Below are 19,146 nucleotides of genomic sequence, written 5' to 3'. Positions count from 1 at the left end.
CTCTAACCGTTGGTTCTTATACATTTTTTAACTGATACAGTTAACATCATAACGTCCTTTTTCGGTTTTCTCCTCAGTAATAAACATTATGTTCCTTATTCAAATGATACTCCCCTAACCCGTCTCTCCTGTCCTTGTACTGTTGATTCATAATTATCTCTCCCTGCCAGCTTCAGTAAAACACATAAGGGAAGTGCACGAGATATGCAAAAGACAGGATACACCCACACTATATGAGTTAAAACACCTGACACCCAGTATCATCCTTATTTTTATAACTAGGAGGAATTACTGACTACATAAGATGAGTTTCTTCTAAGCGTTGTATTGTAACAGTTGAAGTACCGATCCATCCACCCAATCCTCCTGGAAAATCAACAACTCCTTACAAACTCGACGTCTACTACAGTCAAATATCTCTCATAACTTTGTGTCCAAATAAATAAATAAAATCCATAAAAATCCAGCTCATAGAAACGTGTTAACACAAGTTAAGCTGCATCTTTTCTGCTTCGCTCTTCACTCGTCAACGCGACACTAGATCCAACGAAAGACCGAAACTAACTCGAGAACATCTTCTTCTTGTTGCACAGTCACTCCGGCTCGGCTCCGTACTATGAAACCTTCAATCTGTTCCGTCGTTTATAGCAACAGTCTGTCTGTGTGTTCCAGCAATCAAACGGGAATCACATGTTAAGACTGCAGCACGATTACATCTTCTATCGATCAATCTGTGAATGTTTAAGACTCAGTCACGGGTTATAGGTCCATGCTGCAGCTTTAATCTGAAGTAGATATGTTTGATTTGATATGAAGTATCTGTAAATGTAACATTCTCTCCCATGTTTGATGGGTGCCGCTGTGTGGTACGTAGACATAATTACAAAGTCTTTCCCAAGCTTTGTCAGACTTCTCAACAGCAGGAAATGATTAAAACTGTTCACAGTCCTGCAGAGGAGCCTCGTCCGAGAAAGAAGTTTGTTTTCTTAGTCGAGCTCCTTAAGAAGGAGCTGTGAAATACTGTGAAGCTAATGGCCTGTAGTAAACACACAAACAGCCAGAGGAGCTGGTCTCTGCTCCATTTGCGAACAGATCTGGCTCCCATATGGCGAGCACTGCTGTTGTTCTCATGGAAAACTGCACCCTGGACCTCAAATATTTTGAGCTGGTCATGCTTTTGGTGCCAGGCTAGGCAGAAGGCAAAAAAAAAAAAAGGTTGCAGATGCTGAAAGTCTCACGTTCTCAGTTTTGATTTTTTTTTAAAAACATAGTTAAGAGTCTAAAATATAAGTAAACATGATGTGGAAAGTAATGACCACATCCAGCTGGAAAGGGGCGTTGGAAATGTCATTTCAAGCCCTTCGAAAACTTCAAAGCGTCAGTTTTTTTTTTATTACATTTCACTCGACAAATCTAAAAAGTGATTCGACTTGTGATGCCAGATGTTCGTGCGTAACAAATCAAGCTCTGGACGTTTTCTTTGCATTTCAAATCCATCACCGTTCCAGTCAACAACAAACTGAACCAGCTCTCCTTTCTCTCTCTCTCTTTCTTTTTTCACCCAACAAACAACAAGCGAGTCCTGTTCTGCCAGCTATATTTAAACTCCACTTTTCACTGGTCCAACCCTTCACACTCCCACTTCCAACAGTCCAACCCACCCACCGGCCCCCTCACCCACCTCAGCAGCAGCTCTGGTCCAACTTTCCTTCTTACTACAGACCTTCTTTGATAAATTCATGATCATGAAGTCACAGTCTCCCCATCTGGCTGTACATTTTACCTCAAGTATTTTACTCCGCTCAGATTCCTGTAATGACGAGTAGTGAAAGAGTAAAAGCCCCGATGAGAGCAGGAGTAGATAAAAATCCATCATCTTCCTTTATTCTGATTTATTTTGGTAATAATTTTAGTGTTTCACATCATGTGGAAAGGTTTCAGAGATTGGAAACAGTTCCATGATTGGGACCAGTTCAGCTCAAGACTGACGATACAGCGGGGTTGTTATCTTTGCATTTCGCTCACTCGAGGCATCTTTGTAGTAGTTGTTTCAGGCACAGATGAATTATTAAGTGCACAGATGAATGTAGTTCCTTAGTTACAGCTGTGACTTGGCTCCTGAACGTCGCCTTGGTTCGTATTACCGCTGTAATTCTACTCTGTAATTTACCTGTCGATCACACAGAGCCAGCAGTGATCTGATGTCTTCGTTTCTGTATCATGCGTCTACAAATTTTGAGGTTTTTTGTAGTTTTTCAATCTCTTCAATTGCAGCTCAAACTACCTACATTTCTTTTGGCAACAGACAACAAGCCATTCCCAGAGGAGTACGGATTTTCATCCTTAAAATATGTTTTTGCAGGATTAGGGAATTTCCTTCTATCATAATAAACTCTCGGGTTAAATAAATGATGAAGATTTACTAGTGACCATGGAAGTGGTTTTTAGCTTGTCGCCGCCTTCAATTAGATATTTTTAAAATCACATCAGGACTCTGTGAATCATCAACGAAATGTCCAGATAAGGTCACGTAACCAAAGAAAACTGCAGGACACTTTGTTGTTAGTTTGTATTCTGTTAATCTGTATTTTGTTTTATTTGCTATCTAATAAATAATACAACACTTCTAGAAGCCCTCACTAGGCTTTTAACAAAGTAGTTACAAATCTCTAAAGTTTTCATGGACTGTCTAAGTCATAAATCACTAAGGTACGGTGCTGTATCATCAAGAAGAGAAACTTTGTAAAGAGTAATGTCACTCAAGGCAATACACCAGCACGCTGTGATTTATTTATATGGAATACACGTGTATCATCTATATAGAAACGTACCAAAAATTGTTAATTTTCCTGTCGTTAAAACGTTTGACCATGACGAAAGCTGCCGCGGTGTTAAGGTGCGTCATGACTAACTTCGACATAGTTCAGTTTTAATCAGAGCCAGCCGTTAGGCGATCACCCCCCTGCCCGGGAGTCCACGTCTTCCTTTTTACCCGCTCTGAAATCCCAGCGAGATTGTGAGACACCTCACCTCCGGTCTTGTTCACTCTGAGGTTATCTGCCACTGATACACTGCTCTGCAGTCTGTGGGAGTTTCTGTGGGAGTCTCCTCTTGGCTTCACTCGAAAGCAGTTTCTGTGTCCGTCCTGTAAGCAAACAATGGGGTATTGTTGCACCGGATGTAGTTCAGATAGTCGCGGGCAGCAGTCAAAATAGAGAGAGGACTTCTTTTTGTAGTTGGCGGAGGGGGGGAAATATTTGAGTCTGGAGCCAGATAAGGACCTCATGTGCCTTGTTTTCATCCCTGTGGTTGAGCAAACCTTGCTTCTCCTACAGGGTTCTCACAGCAGAAGACACAGAAATGTGGTTTGCTTAACTGTGGTGGCGTGTTTTGTCTCCATGAAGGAGATCTGTATCCTATTCCCAAAGATATTTGGTTTATTACTTGAGGTTCAAACCTGATTTCAAGTCCAGAGCTTGACGTTTCCAAGCCTGGTTTCATAACACCTGCCTGTCAAAGCATCATTAATGTTTCCACCTCTCTTTATCACCGCACCACTCTGCGACGAACAAACACTGTTGTTTGTTCAGCTTCTCTGCAGCTTGACTGTGCAACACGCCAACCCTCTGCAGGATAACCTCTCATCCTCCTCGTGGAGCTTTGCAACTGTCTGCAGGAAGAAAAGGAGACCCAGCTGAGTTTATTTGGATGAGCATTCCTCCTCAGAGTCTTCAACTTGAACCACATGTAGAACGACTTCAGAGGAGGGAACGCTGCTGAGGCCTCAAAACACACCGCAAACCTGAGCAGTGTGTTAAAACTGGTGGGACTGTCTGTAAAAACAACGTTTTCCTCTCATCCAGTGGGGCGCAAATAAACTTCACTTTACTTCCACTTACATTAATGATCTTAAAGGAATTATTAGTACACATCTTCCAGTTTAAAATTCGATTTCTTGTGGCTTATAAGGTCTTTCTCTCTTACGTTACTGATCATTTCGTATCTTTAGATTTCGATCTGTTGTCTGGACAAAACAAACTATTAGTTGCAGCCCTACAACTGTTGCAGTATGTTCAAGTCTCAAAGACAACAAAATTACCCATCACATCTAATATCTAGTCATGTACTGGACTGTTCTGAGTTTTATAATAACTAAACACATGATTCAGTTGTTCTTACTTACTATATGAGTATGGATTAATGATTTGATGATAATGATTAATGATTGACGTTCCCAAGCTGCCTTACTACGCAAAGTTCTACTATTTGAGTTCCTTCAGCTCATTGTTGTCTGCATTTCCACCGTGGTGGTGTGAAGATGATGCAAATTTAGTCTGCTGATGTTTGAAAAAGCGACAGCTGTGTTTACACATCGGTGTTATGTCTGTCGTATGGTTCTTCTGCAACTCCATGTTGACTATCGAGGCACGATGAACAGAAAAACAAACCTGATCGTGAGTGCTGCGAGTACTCGACCAACCAGAAACGCTCAGTACTGCAACCTCCAACCCCAAAGTTCCTGTACTTTTGGAAACTAGTCGACCCCAAGCTAGGACTTTTTGGGGGGGTAACGTCACGTCACCAGGAACTTAATTTAGATCCTAGTCCCTGCGATGGAAACGCACCAAGTTCATTGAAAGGTTCCTAAGCCCTGGGGAAAGTTCCAGAGCTGGAAATGTCGTTATAGTGTGCCGTCACTGGTCCCCCAACCCCCCCTTGGACAGGCTTCCATCATCGTTTGGCAAAAAAGTACAATTTTTCTTGTAGGCTCACAATTGCAGAGCTGACGTTTTTGCAAATCTCTAAAGACTTTTGTACTCTGGAGAGTTTTCTCAGTGAGAAAATGCTGAGTTGGTGAGGACAGAGGGCTGAAATGGAGAGAGAAGGTTGTTAATCTGGATATATAACTGACTGTAGCTCCATCACAAACCTTCCGTCTTCAAGTTCTACCACCATAGGTCTCATGAGGCCATTTGCAAATTCACAAAAACAACTAAAAATGTGTGAACAAGGCATGGCAAGTTGTGTGTCGGGTTCAAACAATACTGTTGAGGTGCAAATACTCAGGATCGGCTCAGCTTTTCAATGCTGCCTAAACCAACAAAAGTTGGTTTAACTGCTTTGTTTTTGGAGCTCACTTTAATGCTCCTTTATGGAGGAAAAGAAAGTTCTTCAATCTGTTGCTCTTGACTGTTGTATTTGGCCAGCAGCACCTGTAGGGTTTCAGACTCAACCCTTTCCCCAGAGAAGTCCATTACCTACTGAGGGCCCCCCTGTGTTTGACGTGGAGCGTACAAATCCACCCAGTTATGTAAGAGATCCTGTCGTTATGCTGCTCCAAGTACAGCTCCTCTAAAGCTTTGTGCTTCCTCTGTATTGGTTGGATCCCCAAAACGACTCAAGTTGTTTCCTGCTGTCAAGTCTTGGCTTCCCGTTCTGGCTGCCTGAAACGTCTTTAGCACTTCCTCTATGAAGGCCTGCCTGTTAGAGAGGAACACACGGGGAATCTCTCCGTCGCCGTCCATGTTCCTATATGACTCAACATGGCTGCTTTACTACCACGGTAAAGAGTTCCCATCGCAGTGTGGAAAACCATGCTAAAAATATATCCACACATGTTGATGAAAGGCAGTTTGGATATGAAAACAGGCCGGATCTGCTGTACAAACATTTAGAGCAGAGCTGCAATGAAAAAACTTGAACCTATGAGCTAAAGTTTGAATAATTAAAAACACAGTCCAGCAGCAAAATTCAAAACACGGGACTGGATCCTTCGACAAACTGCTCCTCTTTCATGTTGATGGGAGTAGTGGGTTTGATCGGTTCATGTGTTGGACCACAATGTGGAGGTGGTTTGAACAACCCGGCAGCACTGTCGTGACAATGTTCGTCCCATTTGTACGACCCGAACCTCTCGGTGACGGCAGGCTTTTCATGCCACTCTGTAGCATGGCCATTGGCAACTGTGTTAAGAAGTTTCCTAGTGTCGATAATCTTCTGGACACCTCCTGTCTCAAGTGGGTGGCTGTAACTCGACGATGACCATCAGTCTGTAGGGTTGGTGGTCCGTTCCCAGCTCTTCCTGTCTTAATATTGAAGCATCAGAACAAAGCATGTCTCTCTTGTAATGTAATTGCCAATGCAGTCCCTTGCCTTGTTGTTTATATTAAATGTGGCTTTAGCGGTTTTTAGTTTTGGGTCTTTTGTTTTGCTTTTTTTTTTGGCTAGTTAACTTGTCTACCGGCTTTCAAAAGGGCCTAAATGTTCTCTTGTATGTAAGCTAAAAAAAAAAAATTGGATCTGCAAAACTGGCTTGTTCCGATTTGTTCAGATGTCATTCAGCCAAAGAAATAATTCACCGCCCACGAACTACACGTGTCTCTCTCGATCAACAGTCTATTGAAAGCACTCCATAAGGCATCAGCCAATCCCAGGTCAATGTGACTTTGATTCTTTGTTCCCAGATGTTTCTGTTTGACGAGGGAGTGGGTGAGTGGGTGGGCAACTGGGAGCCGAGATTAATGTAAGGGCCATGTGCCGACCACGAATCTCAGCCAATAACGAACTCTGTCTTCCAGGCGTCAGTCCTGACTCGCAGGCTCTCTTTAATGAAAACAAGTCTCTGTGAATTACGAGGGTTAAACGGTGAGGACAGAGGACACGGCTGGTGAGACTACCAGAGGTCTGTTTTCCCTGTTTCCCACAGGACTTTGAGATTTATTAATAGTAACCTACAGCACATATCAGATTCTCCATGGATTTACTGTCTCGTGAGGAGGATGAGGCTCCTTTTCTGAACACAAAACCCAGTGTTTGTGTTGGGTTTTCCTTTTTCCGTTTCTTCAGAGTGGTTAGTTGGCTGGTTAAACATCCTCTTTGCTTTTGTAGGCTTATTTCTTGACATGAATTCCTATTTCAGTCATCTTTGGAATGATTAACTGTGTAGATCTTTTTGAGGTTTTTGTGGCAACCAAAAGCTGGTTGGTTCTCCACTTTGGTCCAGACTGAAATATCTCTCTCTAACAATAAGATGGATGGCAGTGAAATGTTTGTACAGGCAGTTATGGTCTGCAGAGAATAAATCCTATTGACTTTGGTGGTCTTGTCCTGTTTCACCATCATGAGGCTGACTTTTAGAGTTTTGATGAATTGTAATACGTTTGGTAATCAGATTACCAAATGTTTTCTTGCTAAGACGGTGCTGTAGATTGTAGACATTAAACATTAGCCATCCATCCATTTGTTTCCTTCCGCTTACCCGGGGTCAGGTCGTGGTGGCAGCAGGTTTAACAAGGGCGTTCCAGAAATCCATCTCCCCACGAGTGTATTCCAGGAGGATCCCGAGGTGTTCCCAGACCCAGTTCTGGATCTCCTACCAGTTAGCAGGCCAAGAACACCTCCAAAAGAAGGCACGGAGGCATCCTAATCTAATGTCCTTGTGAAGGAGCAGCAGCTGAGCTCACTACGCATGTCAGAGCTCCTCACTATCCAAAGCTTGTGACTGTAGGTGAGGGCTGGAACTTCCAACTCAGCTCCGTCTTCACCACAACGGTCCGGTACAACATCCACAGTACTACCAAAAAAAGGGAGTTATTTGAAAACAGTATTTTGATTGATTGATAGATTAACAGGACTCCTGTCAATGTCTTATCTGTCTACTGACATCATGACATCAGCCTCTGACTCAAGAGTCAACATCTGGATGTGACGGAGCATCTGACTGTGAGAAATCACAGGAGCTGCGTGGTGATGAGAGTTCGTGGCGGGACTTTGACACTTGTACCTGTAATTATGTGTAAAAACAACACTTTACTACATGCCTGCATGGTGCAATAATCCGTCTCACCTACAGACTTGTGAGGAGGTGATCCCGTGTCCCACACGGAGGGATCAGTATGACTCAGAGCTCGTCATGAGTGAGATTACCTCAGGGCTGAAAGGAACAGAAGTCTGCTTTGGATCCAGACCGTAATACTTCGATGCACACAGATAATTATTGAACTGTCCCTGAAAACGTCTCCTCTTGTCCGTGTAGAGTTCAACATGGCTAAGATCTGAGTGCCTACCACTAGTCAGTGTGGAAATGTGCCTCTTCAACAAAGCAGAAAAAACCACAGATAATAAGAACAAAGCAGACTCGACGTGTGGAGTTTCTTATCAACAGCTAGTGAGTGAAGTTGTGAATCCAGCACAGGGTGTTTCAGACTTATCTGGACACTGTGTGAATGAGACAAGTTTCTGAGAATACTGTCACTAAGAAAAAGATTGTGTCAGATAGAGATGATTTATATTTGAAAGTGGTGAATCACATCCTCATGTGAGCGTACATATCTGATCAGGCTCAGCTGCTTCTTCAAAGGTCCAGTGTGTAAGATGTAGGGAGCTCTAGGGCTGGGTATCGGTACTCGATACTCTTCAGGTATCGACCAAAACAACCCGGTAGCAAGTAGTATCGAAACTGGGCCTGTCAAACGATACCTGCAATTCTTTTTGTACCCAGATCAAGAAAAAAACTACAGTTTCTATGATTTTGCACCACAAGCGTTCTTCGATTCAATGCGCCGTGTGATTGGTCCACCAATAGTTTGTATGGTGGTAAATCGGGTTCAAGCCGTGCGAAGTTGGCTGGTTATCATTACGAGATGCCGGTGACATTTACGCAACCGATTTGCTTTCTTTCCACATGATTAATATTGAATCAAGCTGAAAAAAAGTATCGAATGAAGTACTGAAGTACTATTTCAGAAATGGAATACAATATTCATAAGTATGTTTTTGTTACCTTTTTGTATCTATAGATAAGACTAAACGCTGGCGCTAGATAACGATATTCACATTTTTCGCACCTTTCACGGCCTCCATAGTTTCATAAATTCAGCGATCAGCTAGATGCCATTAAATCCCACACACTGCTCCTTTAATACAATTGTACTTTGAGTATAATACACTGTAGGTGTCTACAGGGCAGCGGTGTCATGTGAGTCAAACCACAAGGAATGTAAGTGACATCAACAAAATAACTTTCTCGACACATTGAGGTCGTCACTGTGGTTGTTGTCTTTACATGTTCTCATGAGTTTACTGACCGTCAGAGCAGAGAGACGTCCACAATCATCCGTCCTGTCACAACCTGTGATATTTTTACTGTCACCGTGGGGCCACAGCCACTCACTGTTATCTGTGTTTCTCTATTTCAGGCCTTGTTATCCCACAAACACACACACACGCTGACCTGTTCAGTGTCAGCAGTGTGTCCGGTATCTGTTTATATATCTGAGGATTCACAACAGTTTCCTCAGTAGCTGCAGGAACGCCGATAGTTGCCAAAACAAACTGATCCTGTGTGACACCAACGCTGAAATTCTCTTTTTTTCTGTCGTTCTTAGTCGTGAAAAAACGACGAGAAGTTTGTCTGAGGTTCATAGATCCTCATTCTTTACTCATTACGTAAGTAGTTACATAATTATTATTAGTTTTATTTGTTACAACAACTTCCTTTAAATGTTTTTATCCTTATCATTTAATAACTTTCAATGACTCATTTATTGTTTCACCTTTATCCAGATAATAAAAGTATTAATATTAATAAATTCACAGATTTTTGTGCCCGTTTTTTAAAAAGACACAACGTGAGAAAACAAAAGCAGCAGGTAGAATGAATCTAAAGCTAAAATCGATATCAGACAACATTTTGTTTTTTTATTAATATTATATTATTTAGAATAATATGACAGCCAGATGATCATGTGTACAATCAGAGTGAACTTTGGATCTCCTGGTTATGATTGAGCTTCCTTATCATTAAAATACGACCCGGCTGATCGCCGGCAGCCAATCAGCTGCAGCGTCGGCTGCGTTACGTGCGGGATATAAATGTATACGATGTTTGTCTGTGTCATAAACGGACAGCTCGTTGTCAGCACAATCACCACATCCTGTCGTTAAAGGTACACGGTGCTCTGCCCATAAAGGACAGTTTCCACGAGTCAAGACGACGTGAACACGTGGTGGTCTGATGCTGGTGGAACGTCCAACATCTGGTAACAGCTTGAAGCAAAAACAGTTTTGTATTTATGTTTTGTTTCTAATAGAAATACACAAACTGAAGGTTGGGACACGCCGTATTCGTGATGTTTCCGTACCGCCAAGCACAATATCTGGATTTTTTATACAACCGATTTGATCGATCAAATCCATCATATCCAGTTTGTTTTGTGTCGTGCCAAAGCAGGACGGTGGGTGGCAGAAAGTTCCAAACAAACTGAGTCGGTATTCTTTGCCTCGATCCTTTTCCTTGGTTCACTGGCACTAAACAACAGCAGCACAATCCTGTTCAATCAAACCTAATGCGTGTAAATAAACAGTTCCGAGCATGTTCAAACACCCCAAAAGAGTGAACACGCCGAAGCCTACACCCTAAACAACAGTGCTAATGAGAGTGCATTAAAGGAAACGCAGGGCTGAATATGTTTGGACTAGTCGTAGCAAGAGGAAATCACCCAGCAAGCTTTGCAGTCCATTAAGTCGAGCTTTCAGTGAGAGCGCCACATAATTATGGGTCTAATCAAAATCCAAAGATAGCATCAAGAGAGTGTGTGTGTGTGTGGGAGCATTTTCAGGCCTGTATTTACTGTTTGTACCATTTAAATATCCATCCTCTGTCAGGATGTTTCACCGCGACGGTCCGATCAGCTGATAGTTCACTCGTCAAAGTTCAGCGTGGTGATATTTGTATAGGAGAAAAGCATTTAAAGGGTGTGTGAGAGAGCGGGGAGGGTTAATTAGATTTAAAAAGGAGTATCTCGTCTTCGTAGTCATGCTTGAACAGGTGCCTCCCCGAACGTAATGAGAGCAGATGAGACATTAACAGAGAGAGATTAAGCTGCAGTCTAAAGAAACACGGTTTGTTGTTCTTAACAGCAGTGAGTTATTAAGTTATTTATGTTTTTAGGCAACGTTTAGTTTGAATTGTGGCACATTTATCACTTTGTGTAACACTTATCGTGTTCTTTTACATTGCAATATGAGTTTTTCTTGTTGATTATAAAGCATGTGTCACTTTTAAACACAGAGCAACCTCCAGCTGACAGGAAGCCAGGCATAGAGAAGCCGGTGGATTTTCAAAATAAAACACCCTGTGTAGACTGCCGGTTGTAAAAACAGACAAAAGCGAAACAAAAGAACTACACAGCATATTTAGAAGCACATAAACCAGGAAAATTACCAAATCTGAGCAAGTAAACAAAGTCTGACGTGATGAAGCTTTAACACATCTTTATTTCCTGTTATGGAATATTACATTTGTTTGTTTTAGACTTTTATTTTACGTAGTAATTCCTTGTTAAACCAGCACAGGACAATAAGGTTGTTTTTGTTTCCGGATGATCATTATTAGCGGTTATTATCCTTTAATATTTCCATAGTGTTCCTTTAATATTTCCTCAGTGTTCCTTTTAATATTTCCATGTTTCTTTAATATTTCCATAGTGTTTCTTTAATATTTCCATAGTGTTCCTTTAATATTTCCATAATGTTCCTTTAATATTTCCATAGTGTTCCTTTAATATTTCCTCAGTGTTCCTTTAATAGTTCCATAGTGTTCCTTTAATATTTCCATAATGTTCCTTTAATAGTTCCATAATGTTCCTTTAATATTTCCTCAGTGTTCCTTTAATATTTCCATAATGTTCCTTTAATATTTCCTCAGTGTTTCTTTAATATATCCATAATGTTCCTTTAATATTTCCATAGTGTTTCTTTAATACTTCCATAGTGTTCCTTTAATATTTCCTCAGTGTTCCTTTTAATATTTCCATGTTCCTTTAATATTTCCATAATGTTTCTTTAATATTTCCTCAGTGTTTCTTTAATATTTCCATAGTGTTCCTTTTAATATTTCCATAATGTTCCTTTAATATTTCCATAGTGTTCCTGTAATATTTCCTCAGTGTTCCTTTAATAGTTCCATAGTGTTTCTTTAATAGTTCCATAGTGTTTCTTTAATAGTTCCATAGTGTTTCTTTAATATTTCCATAATGTTCCTTTAATAGTTCCATAATGTTCCTTTAATATTTCCTCAGTGTTCCTTTAATATTTCCATAATGTTCCTTTAATATTTCCTCAGTGTTTCTTTAATATATCCATAATGTTCCTTTAATATTTCCATAGTGTTTCTTTAATATTTCCATAGTGTTCCTTTAATATTTCCAGTGTCCAGGCTGAGTTGTTTGGAGGAGGGCTCTGCTGGTGGGAACGGCCTCATGACGTATGTCTGTTGACAGTAGTAAAGCCTCCACACTTTCACACCCACCCACACTCACTCAAACACACACACGCTCCCGCCGAGCTGCCAGTGAGCCTCCACCACCGCTGCTGCCGCTCCACGCTTCTCCATCTCCGAGTCCTTTACGCACCGCGGTGCCGTTCTTGCTTCGCGCGTCCAGCTGTGCGCACACCTCGAAAGCTGAGCTCCGTTTAAAAGCCCCGGGCAGACTGGACACAAGGAGCGGATAAGGAATATGGCTTCTACCGCGATGGAGCGTCTCAATCTGTCGGAGTATCAGATGAAAGTGCTGGAGGACAATTTCAAAAAAGTCAGCAAGCATCCGGATGGCACGACGCTCCTGTTGATCGCTGCGGAGTGCGGGCTGTCAGAGGAGGAGACACAAGTGAGTACAGACCTGTTTATACTCTGATATTATCCGGAGAGGATGGAAAATGTGAGGAATGAAGTGTTTTTAATATGACTTTAGTCCTGATATGCAGATTTTTAAAAATCCTGTGGAGACGAACAGCATGTCTGCTGCTTAAAAGTTGTTAAAAGTTTGTAATTAATTATGATTTCATGTGGAACCACTTTAATTTAGATCTATTTAAGCATACAGGTGTTTATTTTATAGTTTTAGATTCATCTATGTTCTATGATTTATCAATTTATTTCCATTTTCTCTCAAGTTTGCACCTAATTGAACAATTGAAATGACAAACTACAGATTCTCTTAACTTAAATATTCTCTATTAACCATGAGGTGTGTCCTTTCCTTTGAGAAACCTGCATTTTAAACACATTCGGTAGTTTAATCAAAAGCAGGATGTAATATTTTATCTGTGAAGTAACTAGCAGAAGAGTAAAAAAGTACCATAAATCTGTCCTGTACTGCAGTACTTTAGTGAATGTACTGCAGTACTTTAGTGAATGTACTGTCTGACGTTGTGATTTGAGGTTTTTCTGAAGCAAACCTGCAACCTCGGCTCGGGAAACACGACTTTATGGTGTCACAACTTAAAGTGTTGAAGTCATGGGTGTTGTCAGTAACTGTCAGGTGACTCGTGAAGAAATAAAAACATGTTCACGTGCAAAAATGTTCAGTTTTTCTACAAGTAAAACTTAAAAATCTGCGTTCCACTGCAGCGGCATGGACATGTTGGACAGGGTGATCCTGACTAATACTTCAGCTTGATGAAGTGTCCTCATCCGAGTGTAAACACTGCCCACAGAGGCTGCATTGATGGCCGGTGGAGCATGTCCAGGTTGTTTTTCCTGATGAAGTCACGTCACAGTTTCCCGCTGATCTATCTGCACAGGGTGACCTGAAGTGTAAAGACTTCAAGGACAGCAGTCAAACAGTGAGGGCGTCACATTGCGGTCGCAGTCGTTGGTCTACGCGTTGATGCTTCTTTCCTGTTTGGTCGGATGTGGCAAACACACTTTACATGTTGCAAGAGTCACCAGTGTGCGAAAAACAGCAGCTGGTTAAAGTGTTGGAGGAACTTTAATGCACATTTAATGCAAATAACTGTTGCATATCTTCATCTGATGGAAACTGAATTTTTTGTTGGAGTTTTGGACTGTTGGATGGACGAAAGAATCAATTTGAAGACAGTTTGAGCTCTGGGACATTGTGGTGGACATTTTTCAGTATTTTATACAACAAAAAAAAATGCTAAATTGTCATTAATTGGTTGATTAATGGTTAATTGCAGCTTAATTTACTAATATAAGTAGTCTTAAGGTCTGCTCACGAGCTTTTTCCGGAGCTTTCAACCACATTTGCTCAGACACCTCAGTTCATTTAGAGCCTGTGAGGGCTGCAGCTAATCATTTGTATCAGATTTTATTTTAAGACAAACAGAAGAAGCAGAGCTGAAACCATTAATTGCTCGTTAAAATGTTCTTGCCGTCAACTAACCAGTTACTAGTTTGATCATGGCAGCCCGGGAGCTTGTAAATGAAACAGCCGTCGGGCAGCGGTTGTTGAGCCAATTGTTGTAGTCGTGAAGTGAAGTAGAAAACCCGCCAATTATACAAAAAAACATGGCATTATTACTGAGGTATTTAATCAGTACCACTCCCCTCTCTCCCACTTGTGAACACTCCCACCATCCCTCTATCTGAGGAATGTGTTGGGCCTGCTGTAAAGTCTGTACAACTGTCACATCAGGAGCCAGATGTGAAGCTTCAGAGCGCCAATAACAAACCAACCACGACGAGCGCGCTCCGATTCAGGCACCTCCGGCAGCATTCCTCTGATAGATAGATCATTGGAAAAGCACACGTAATGAGACTTTTTGAGGAATAAATTGATTTATTTCGGAATAAAAAACACCAGTTGGTTATTCCTCTTTAGGATTTGCCAAGCAAACGACATTGACTATTTGCTTAGCTGTTAGCAAGGAGGGAAGAACCCTACATGTAAATTCTGTGATTTGAGTTGACGCAACATCAGGTTCCTTTCGTAGGCAAATTTCGTCTCTTCCTCGTGTTCTCACATGGCATAGAGCCTGTGTCCTTTTCATAAGTGGCTCTTGCAAAACACTGAATCTGGTTTTTCCTCTTGGACTCCACAAACCAGTTCCTCTAGATTTTTCAGAGCTGAAGTTAGGCGGGCACAGCCTGCAACCGATCCGATCATCATGTGCGAACAGGTACGTCAGATGACTGGCTGATTTGTAGCCAAATTGCAGCACTCATAGCCCAAAACACAAATCACTGTAGCACTTGAAGCCTAAAAATAGGCTTTTGGTTGCAGTTTTGTGCAGATAGACTGAGTGAAACGTGTCCGTTATCTGTTCTGTCAGATGTGTAGGGACCCTTTCAAAGCTGAAATAATGCTTCTGCAAACATACTCCGCAGAGAAATGGTGTTACGGGTAACTCTCAGCCAATGTGCACAAGCCACGAATCTCAACTGCGCTTAGTGCGTTGATCCAACCAAGAATAAGTTTGTTTGACGGGTTCAAAACACCCATTATACGACTTTATCCAGTTTGTACATACCCGTATAAAAGAAGCAGCTATGCCAACATCTCCCAGCGCCCGTTGCACGTACATTTATTTTAAGTTTCAGCCTCAAGGCTTAAAGGGATACTCCAGTGATAATAGAAAAAAGGTCAAAATGAATGAGATATCCGGACGTTTAATCCCCAGTAACCTTTAAGTGCTGTTCCTATGATGTAACCCCATGCAACAGGGTTTAACAAGGTTGTGCAATACTCCTCCATTAAAAGTGAACTGTCATGGATAGGTTCCAATGTTTTTAAAGTATGGATGTACTTGAGTAGAAAGATGCAGTCCAAACTCTCCAGTCCAGTCCTCAATGTGCAAAACTGCGTTGCGTTACATGCAACCATCAGGATGTACTCCCCTGCTGAAAACTGGAGGTGGAAACACAAAGAGGCAGCTTAGTTCAAGGAAACGTTGCAGCTTTGGAAGGTACCCACTTGATTTTTTTACTAACTTCCCTTACAGCCGAGCCCCAGCTTCAGCCCGTCATTACCAAAACGGCACACGTGTTTCATTATTTGGCTCCGCTGAAGTTCATAAATCAGCCCTTTCTGCCTCCAGAGAGGCTATGAAAATGTTTGCTACACTCAAACTACATCCTAACTCCACTTCCAGCGTCTGTGAGTGTTTCCATTCATCGTATACAAAGGTAGGGGGGGGGGGGGGGGGGGGGGTAGAAGAAGCCAGGCCAACCCGACATGGGGAAGCCTGGTCCAAGGAGGTGAGGTAAAGGTTTTGGCCCCTCATCAAAAAGACCTGCCTTCATTTCCAGCTGATGTGGAGGCTTTTCTTTCTTTTCTTTTTCTTCCCGCCGCCTCCACCCCTCCCCTCCACCTCTTGTCGAGTGTTTTGGATTTGCTAACGAAGCTCCCATTGGAGGAAGGTTAAGCCGAAAGAAACACACCCCGGCTACCACTCCCCGTTTCTCGCATTAACATTTACAACGTGCTTCAGGCTTCCGTGCGGCATGTTTGAGCTCCTTTCACGGGCCATTTTGATTTGTTTTCAGTCGACGGCATAAAGGTAGAGTCGAGTCTGAAAGAGCTCATTATGTAACGCAGCGCTTGGTCAAAGGGAAGAAATGACACAAGCAAGCATTGTGCGGGTCAGGGGGACTATAAATCTCGCCATTATTGTTTTGAAGTGGCATGTGTGTAATGCTTTACAAGACATTCAAAGACCTTTTTGCTCTTTGAAAACGGACCAGAAGCAAAACAAAGTACAAAACAACTGACTTCCATCCAAAACCCAGAAGAGAAAACGACATTTTTAAAGACTTATAGACTTGTTTGGCTGAGAAATATGTAATAACTCTCAGAAACGATGTCCTGCATCATAAAAACTGAGCTACACGAGTATAAAATCCCAAAACACAGAGCGAGCATAGACAGCCAGTCCTTTAATTGATTTAGTCTCTGCATGCAAAGCCGGGTGACTGCAGATGGAGATGTCATGTGTTTTCAGTATAAAACGTGGAAACCGTCCCTCCTGCCAGGGTCTTGTGTCTTAAGGCCTGCCCGTCCCCCGAGTTCCCTCCCTTTTCCCCCCTTGGCGTTATCAAGATGATGTCAGCACTGTTGTGAATCCCATGACAACGCGAAGCCGCAAAACAGCAATGTGCTGGGTCACGGGTGTGTGTCGAGGCGCTCGGCGCAGTCATCATCTGGGCAGAGTTTCAGCGTAGCGGTTATTAGTGGAGCGGTCAGAGAAACAGACTCGGGCTGCACTCTCCGTTAAAATAAATCTGCATGGAAACATTCGTCTTCTGCGGTTTTCCCCCCTCCCGATACAACTAAGCCTCAAGGTCACTGCTGTGTCTGTATGAGTCAGTGACCACATTTACATGCACCAAGAAATGTGACTGTAATGTGTTTATGAACATAATGAATGGAACAGAGCTACATGTAATGACTCTAATGTAATTATAGACTTTATATGTGGGGGGTTTTGTATTGATGATTGTAATCCCATCCCAAACTAAAAACAGCTGGTATGATATGTCCATGGTCTTTAATGATATTCACCTTCAACTTTAATATCTAACCTGACCAAAACCTTAATTCTACGTTACGTTGCCAAGTTTTAGATGCCAAAACAACTTTAAGCCATGCTCTGAATATTTGTGTAACATGCTCCCATGCACGCTTCGTATGATATCTTATACAAAATGTTACACAAACATTAAAATGGTTTATGTGCCAAATCTAGGCACGTACATGGATTTCAACATGCTAAGGTTAGGATGCTGAAATGTCGGGGTGTCGGCCCAGGGTTCGAATCCGACCTGTGGCCCTTTGCTGTATATCATTCCCCATCTCTCTCCCCACATTCCTGTCACTCTTCTTCTTCTTCGTCCATCTATCGGCTGTGAACAAGACTACAAATATATATACGTCCATCTATCGGCTGTAAACAAGACTACAAATATATACACGTCCATCTATCGGCTGTGAACAAGACTACAAATATATACACGTCGATCTATCGGCTGTAAACAAGACTACAAATATATACACGTCCATCTATCGGCTGTAAACAAGACTACAAATATATATATATATATATACACGTCCATCTATCGGCTGTAAACAAGACTACAAATATATATATACGTTCATCTATCGGCTGCAATGCTAGTGTGACCTCAAAACAAACTAACAGACACCAGCTGAAATGTCTCACAGGTCTTTAGGTTGCACATTAGTAGTACTACAGTTGTGTCATGTGTCATTCCTGAATAGTCACAACAAACACAGGACTATCAGGTTGCCTGGTTCAGAATCATATAGATAGCTGAGCTGAAGTGTCAGCGATGGTTACATAATTGTTGTGTATGTAAATATAACCAGTGGCCTGAGGATAAACAACAGTGTAACAATGAATTCGGAGATCCTGGTGTTTTTGTTTGAATGATTCCTAACAATAAAGATCTCCACCTGTGTACCTTCTCAGGAATATTCATGTCAGTCGGAGCAGATACCTCATCGCTCTCGTGTTTCAGGATTGTGCTGTGTTAACTCCTGTTACCTATTCTTAACGCCTCCTTTTTTTTGTTCACTTGTTTCCTCCAGAAATGGTTCAAGATACGTAACGCGCAGTGGAGGCAGGCCGAGGGTCTTCCGGCCGAACTGGGATCAGTGTTGGACTGAAGGTGGAGGAAGAACCTGCTGGATGTTCGAAGCTCTGTGCAGACCTCGTTACCTTCCCTCATACGCTTCCCCCTCCCCGTGTGTCCCTCTCTCTCTTTTTGTATCTATGAAGCTATTTTAACTTACTGTACGGAATGTGAAGGTGTTTGTGTGTCGTTGCCAATATAACCGCCATGTTTACAGAAATAAACGTATTGTTATTATAAGTTAAAAAAGACTCGAGTGTGTTTTTCAGGCGTGCTGTGCATCCGGGGTTCAAATTCACTGAGGGGGCAGAGTTACACAATGGTGGGATGAAGTTCAGAACGGGTGGTGGGGTTCGGGACAGTGTGCTTTTGTTTTCAGGCTTTGTTTACATGTATGTCTGTCAGCAGAGGGAAGCCGAATACATGCTGCTGGAATCAGCTGCCGCCATCCAGAAACTTTCAGGGGCCGGACCTGGAACAAATCCAGTAGTACAGCAGGGAGGTAGTGCGGGGTGGACATGTGAGCCGACTGAGCTGAATGGCATCATGGGCTAAATAAACGACAGGTGATGTCATTTCATTGTCCCTTTTTCCCCGTGACCGCTCTCTCTGGAAAAAAAAAGGATGTGATCTAAGCAGCCGGTTAAAGCTCCACGTCTGGATTTTTCTTTTTATCAATATTCAACCTGAGCAAAACCTTCATTCTATGATTCACAACAACTACACAAAATGTTACATGCTAAACATGT

The 19,146-nt window shown here is 42.0% G+C and overlaps 1 protein-coding gene across 1 annotated transcript; it reads left to right on the top strand.

Moving 5' to 3' along the window:
- The first annotated feature begins 12,309 nt into the window (after positions 1–12,309).
- On the top strand, positions 12,310–18,646 carry hopx (HOP homeobox). Its single transcript, XM_010739101.3, has 2 exons — positions 12,310–12,668; positions 18,354–18,646. Exons 1-2 carry the CDS (start codon positions 12,519–12,521, stop codon positions 18,429–18,431), a joined length of 228 nt encoding a protein of 75 aa, XP_010737403.1. The 5' UTR covers positions 12,310–12,518; the 3' UTR covers positions 18,432–18,646.
- Positions 18,647–19,146: the final 500 nt, after the last annotated feature.

Source organism: Larimichthys crocea, chromosome I (assembly GCF_000972845.2).
Source record: "Larimichthys crocea isolate SSNF chromosome I, L_crocea_2.0, whole genome shotgun sequence".
Taxonomy (NCBI): domain Eukaryota; kingdom Metazoa; phylum Chordata; class Actinopteri; family Sciaenidae; genus Larimichthys; species Larimichthys crocea.
This window is presented reverse-complemented; position numbering and strand designations above follow the sequence as displayed.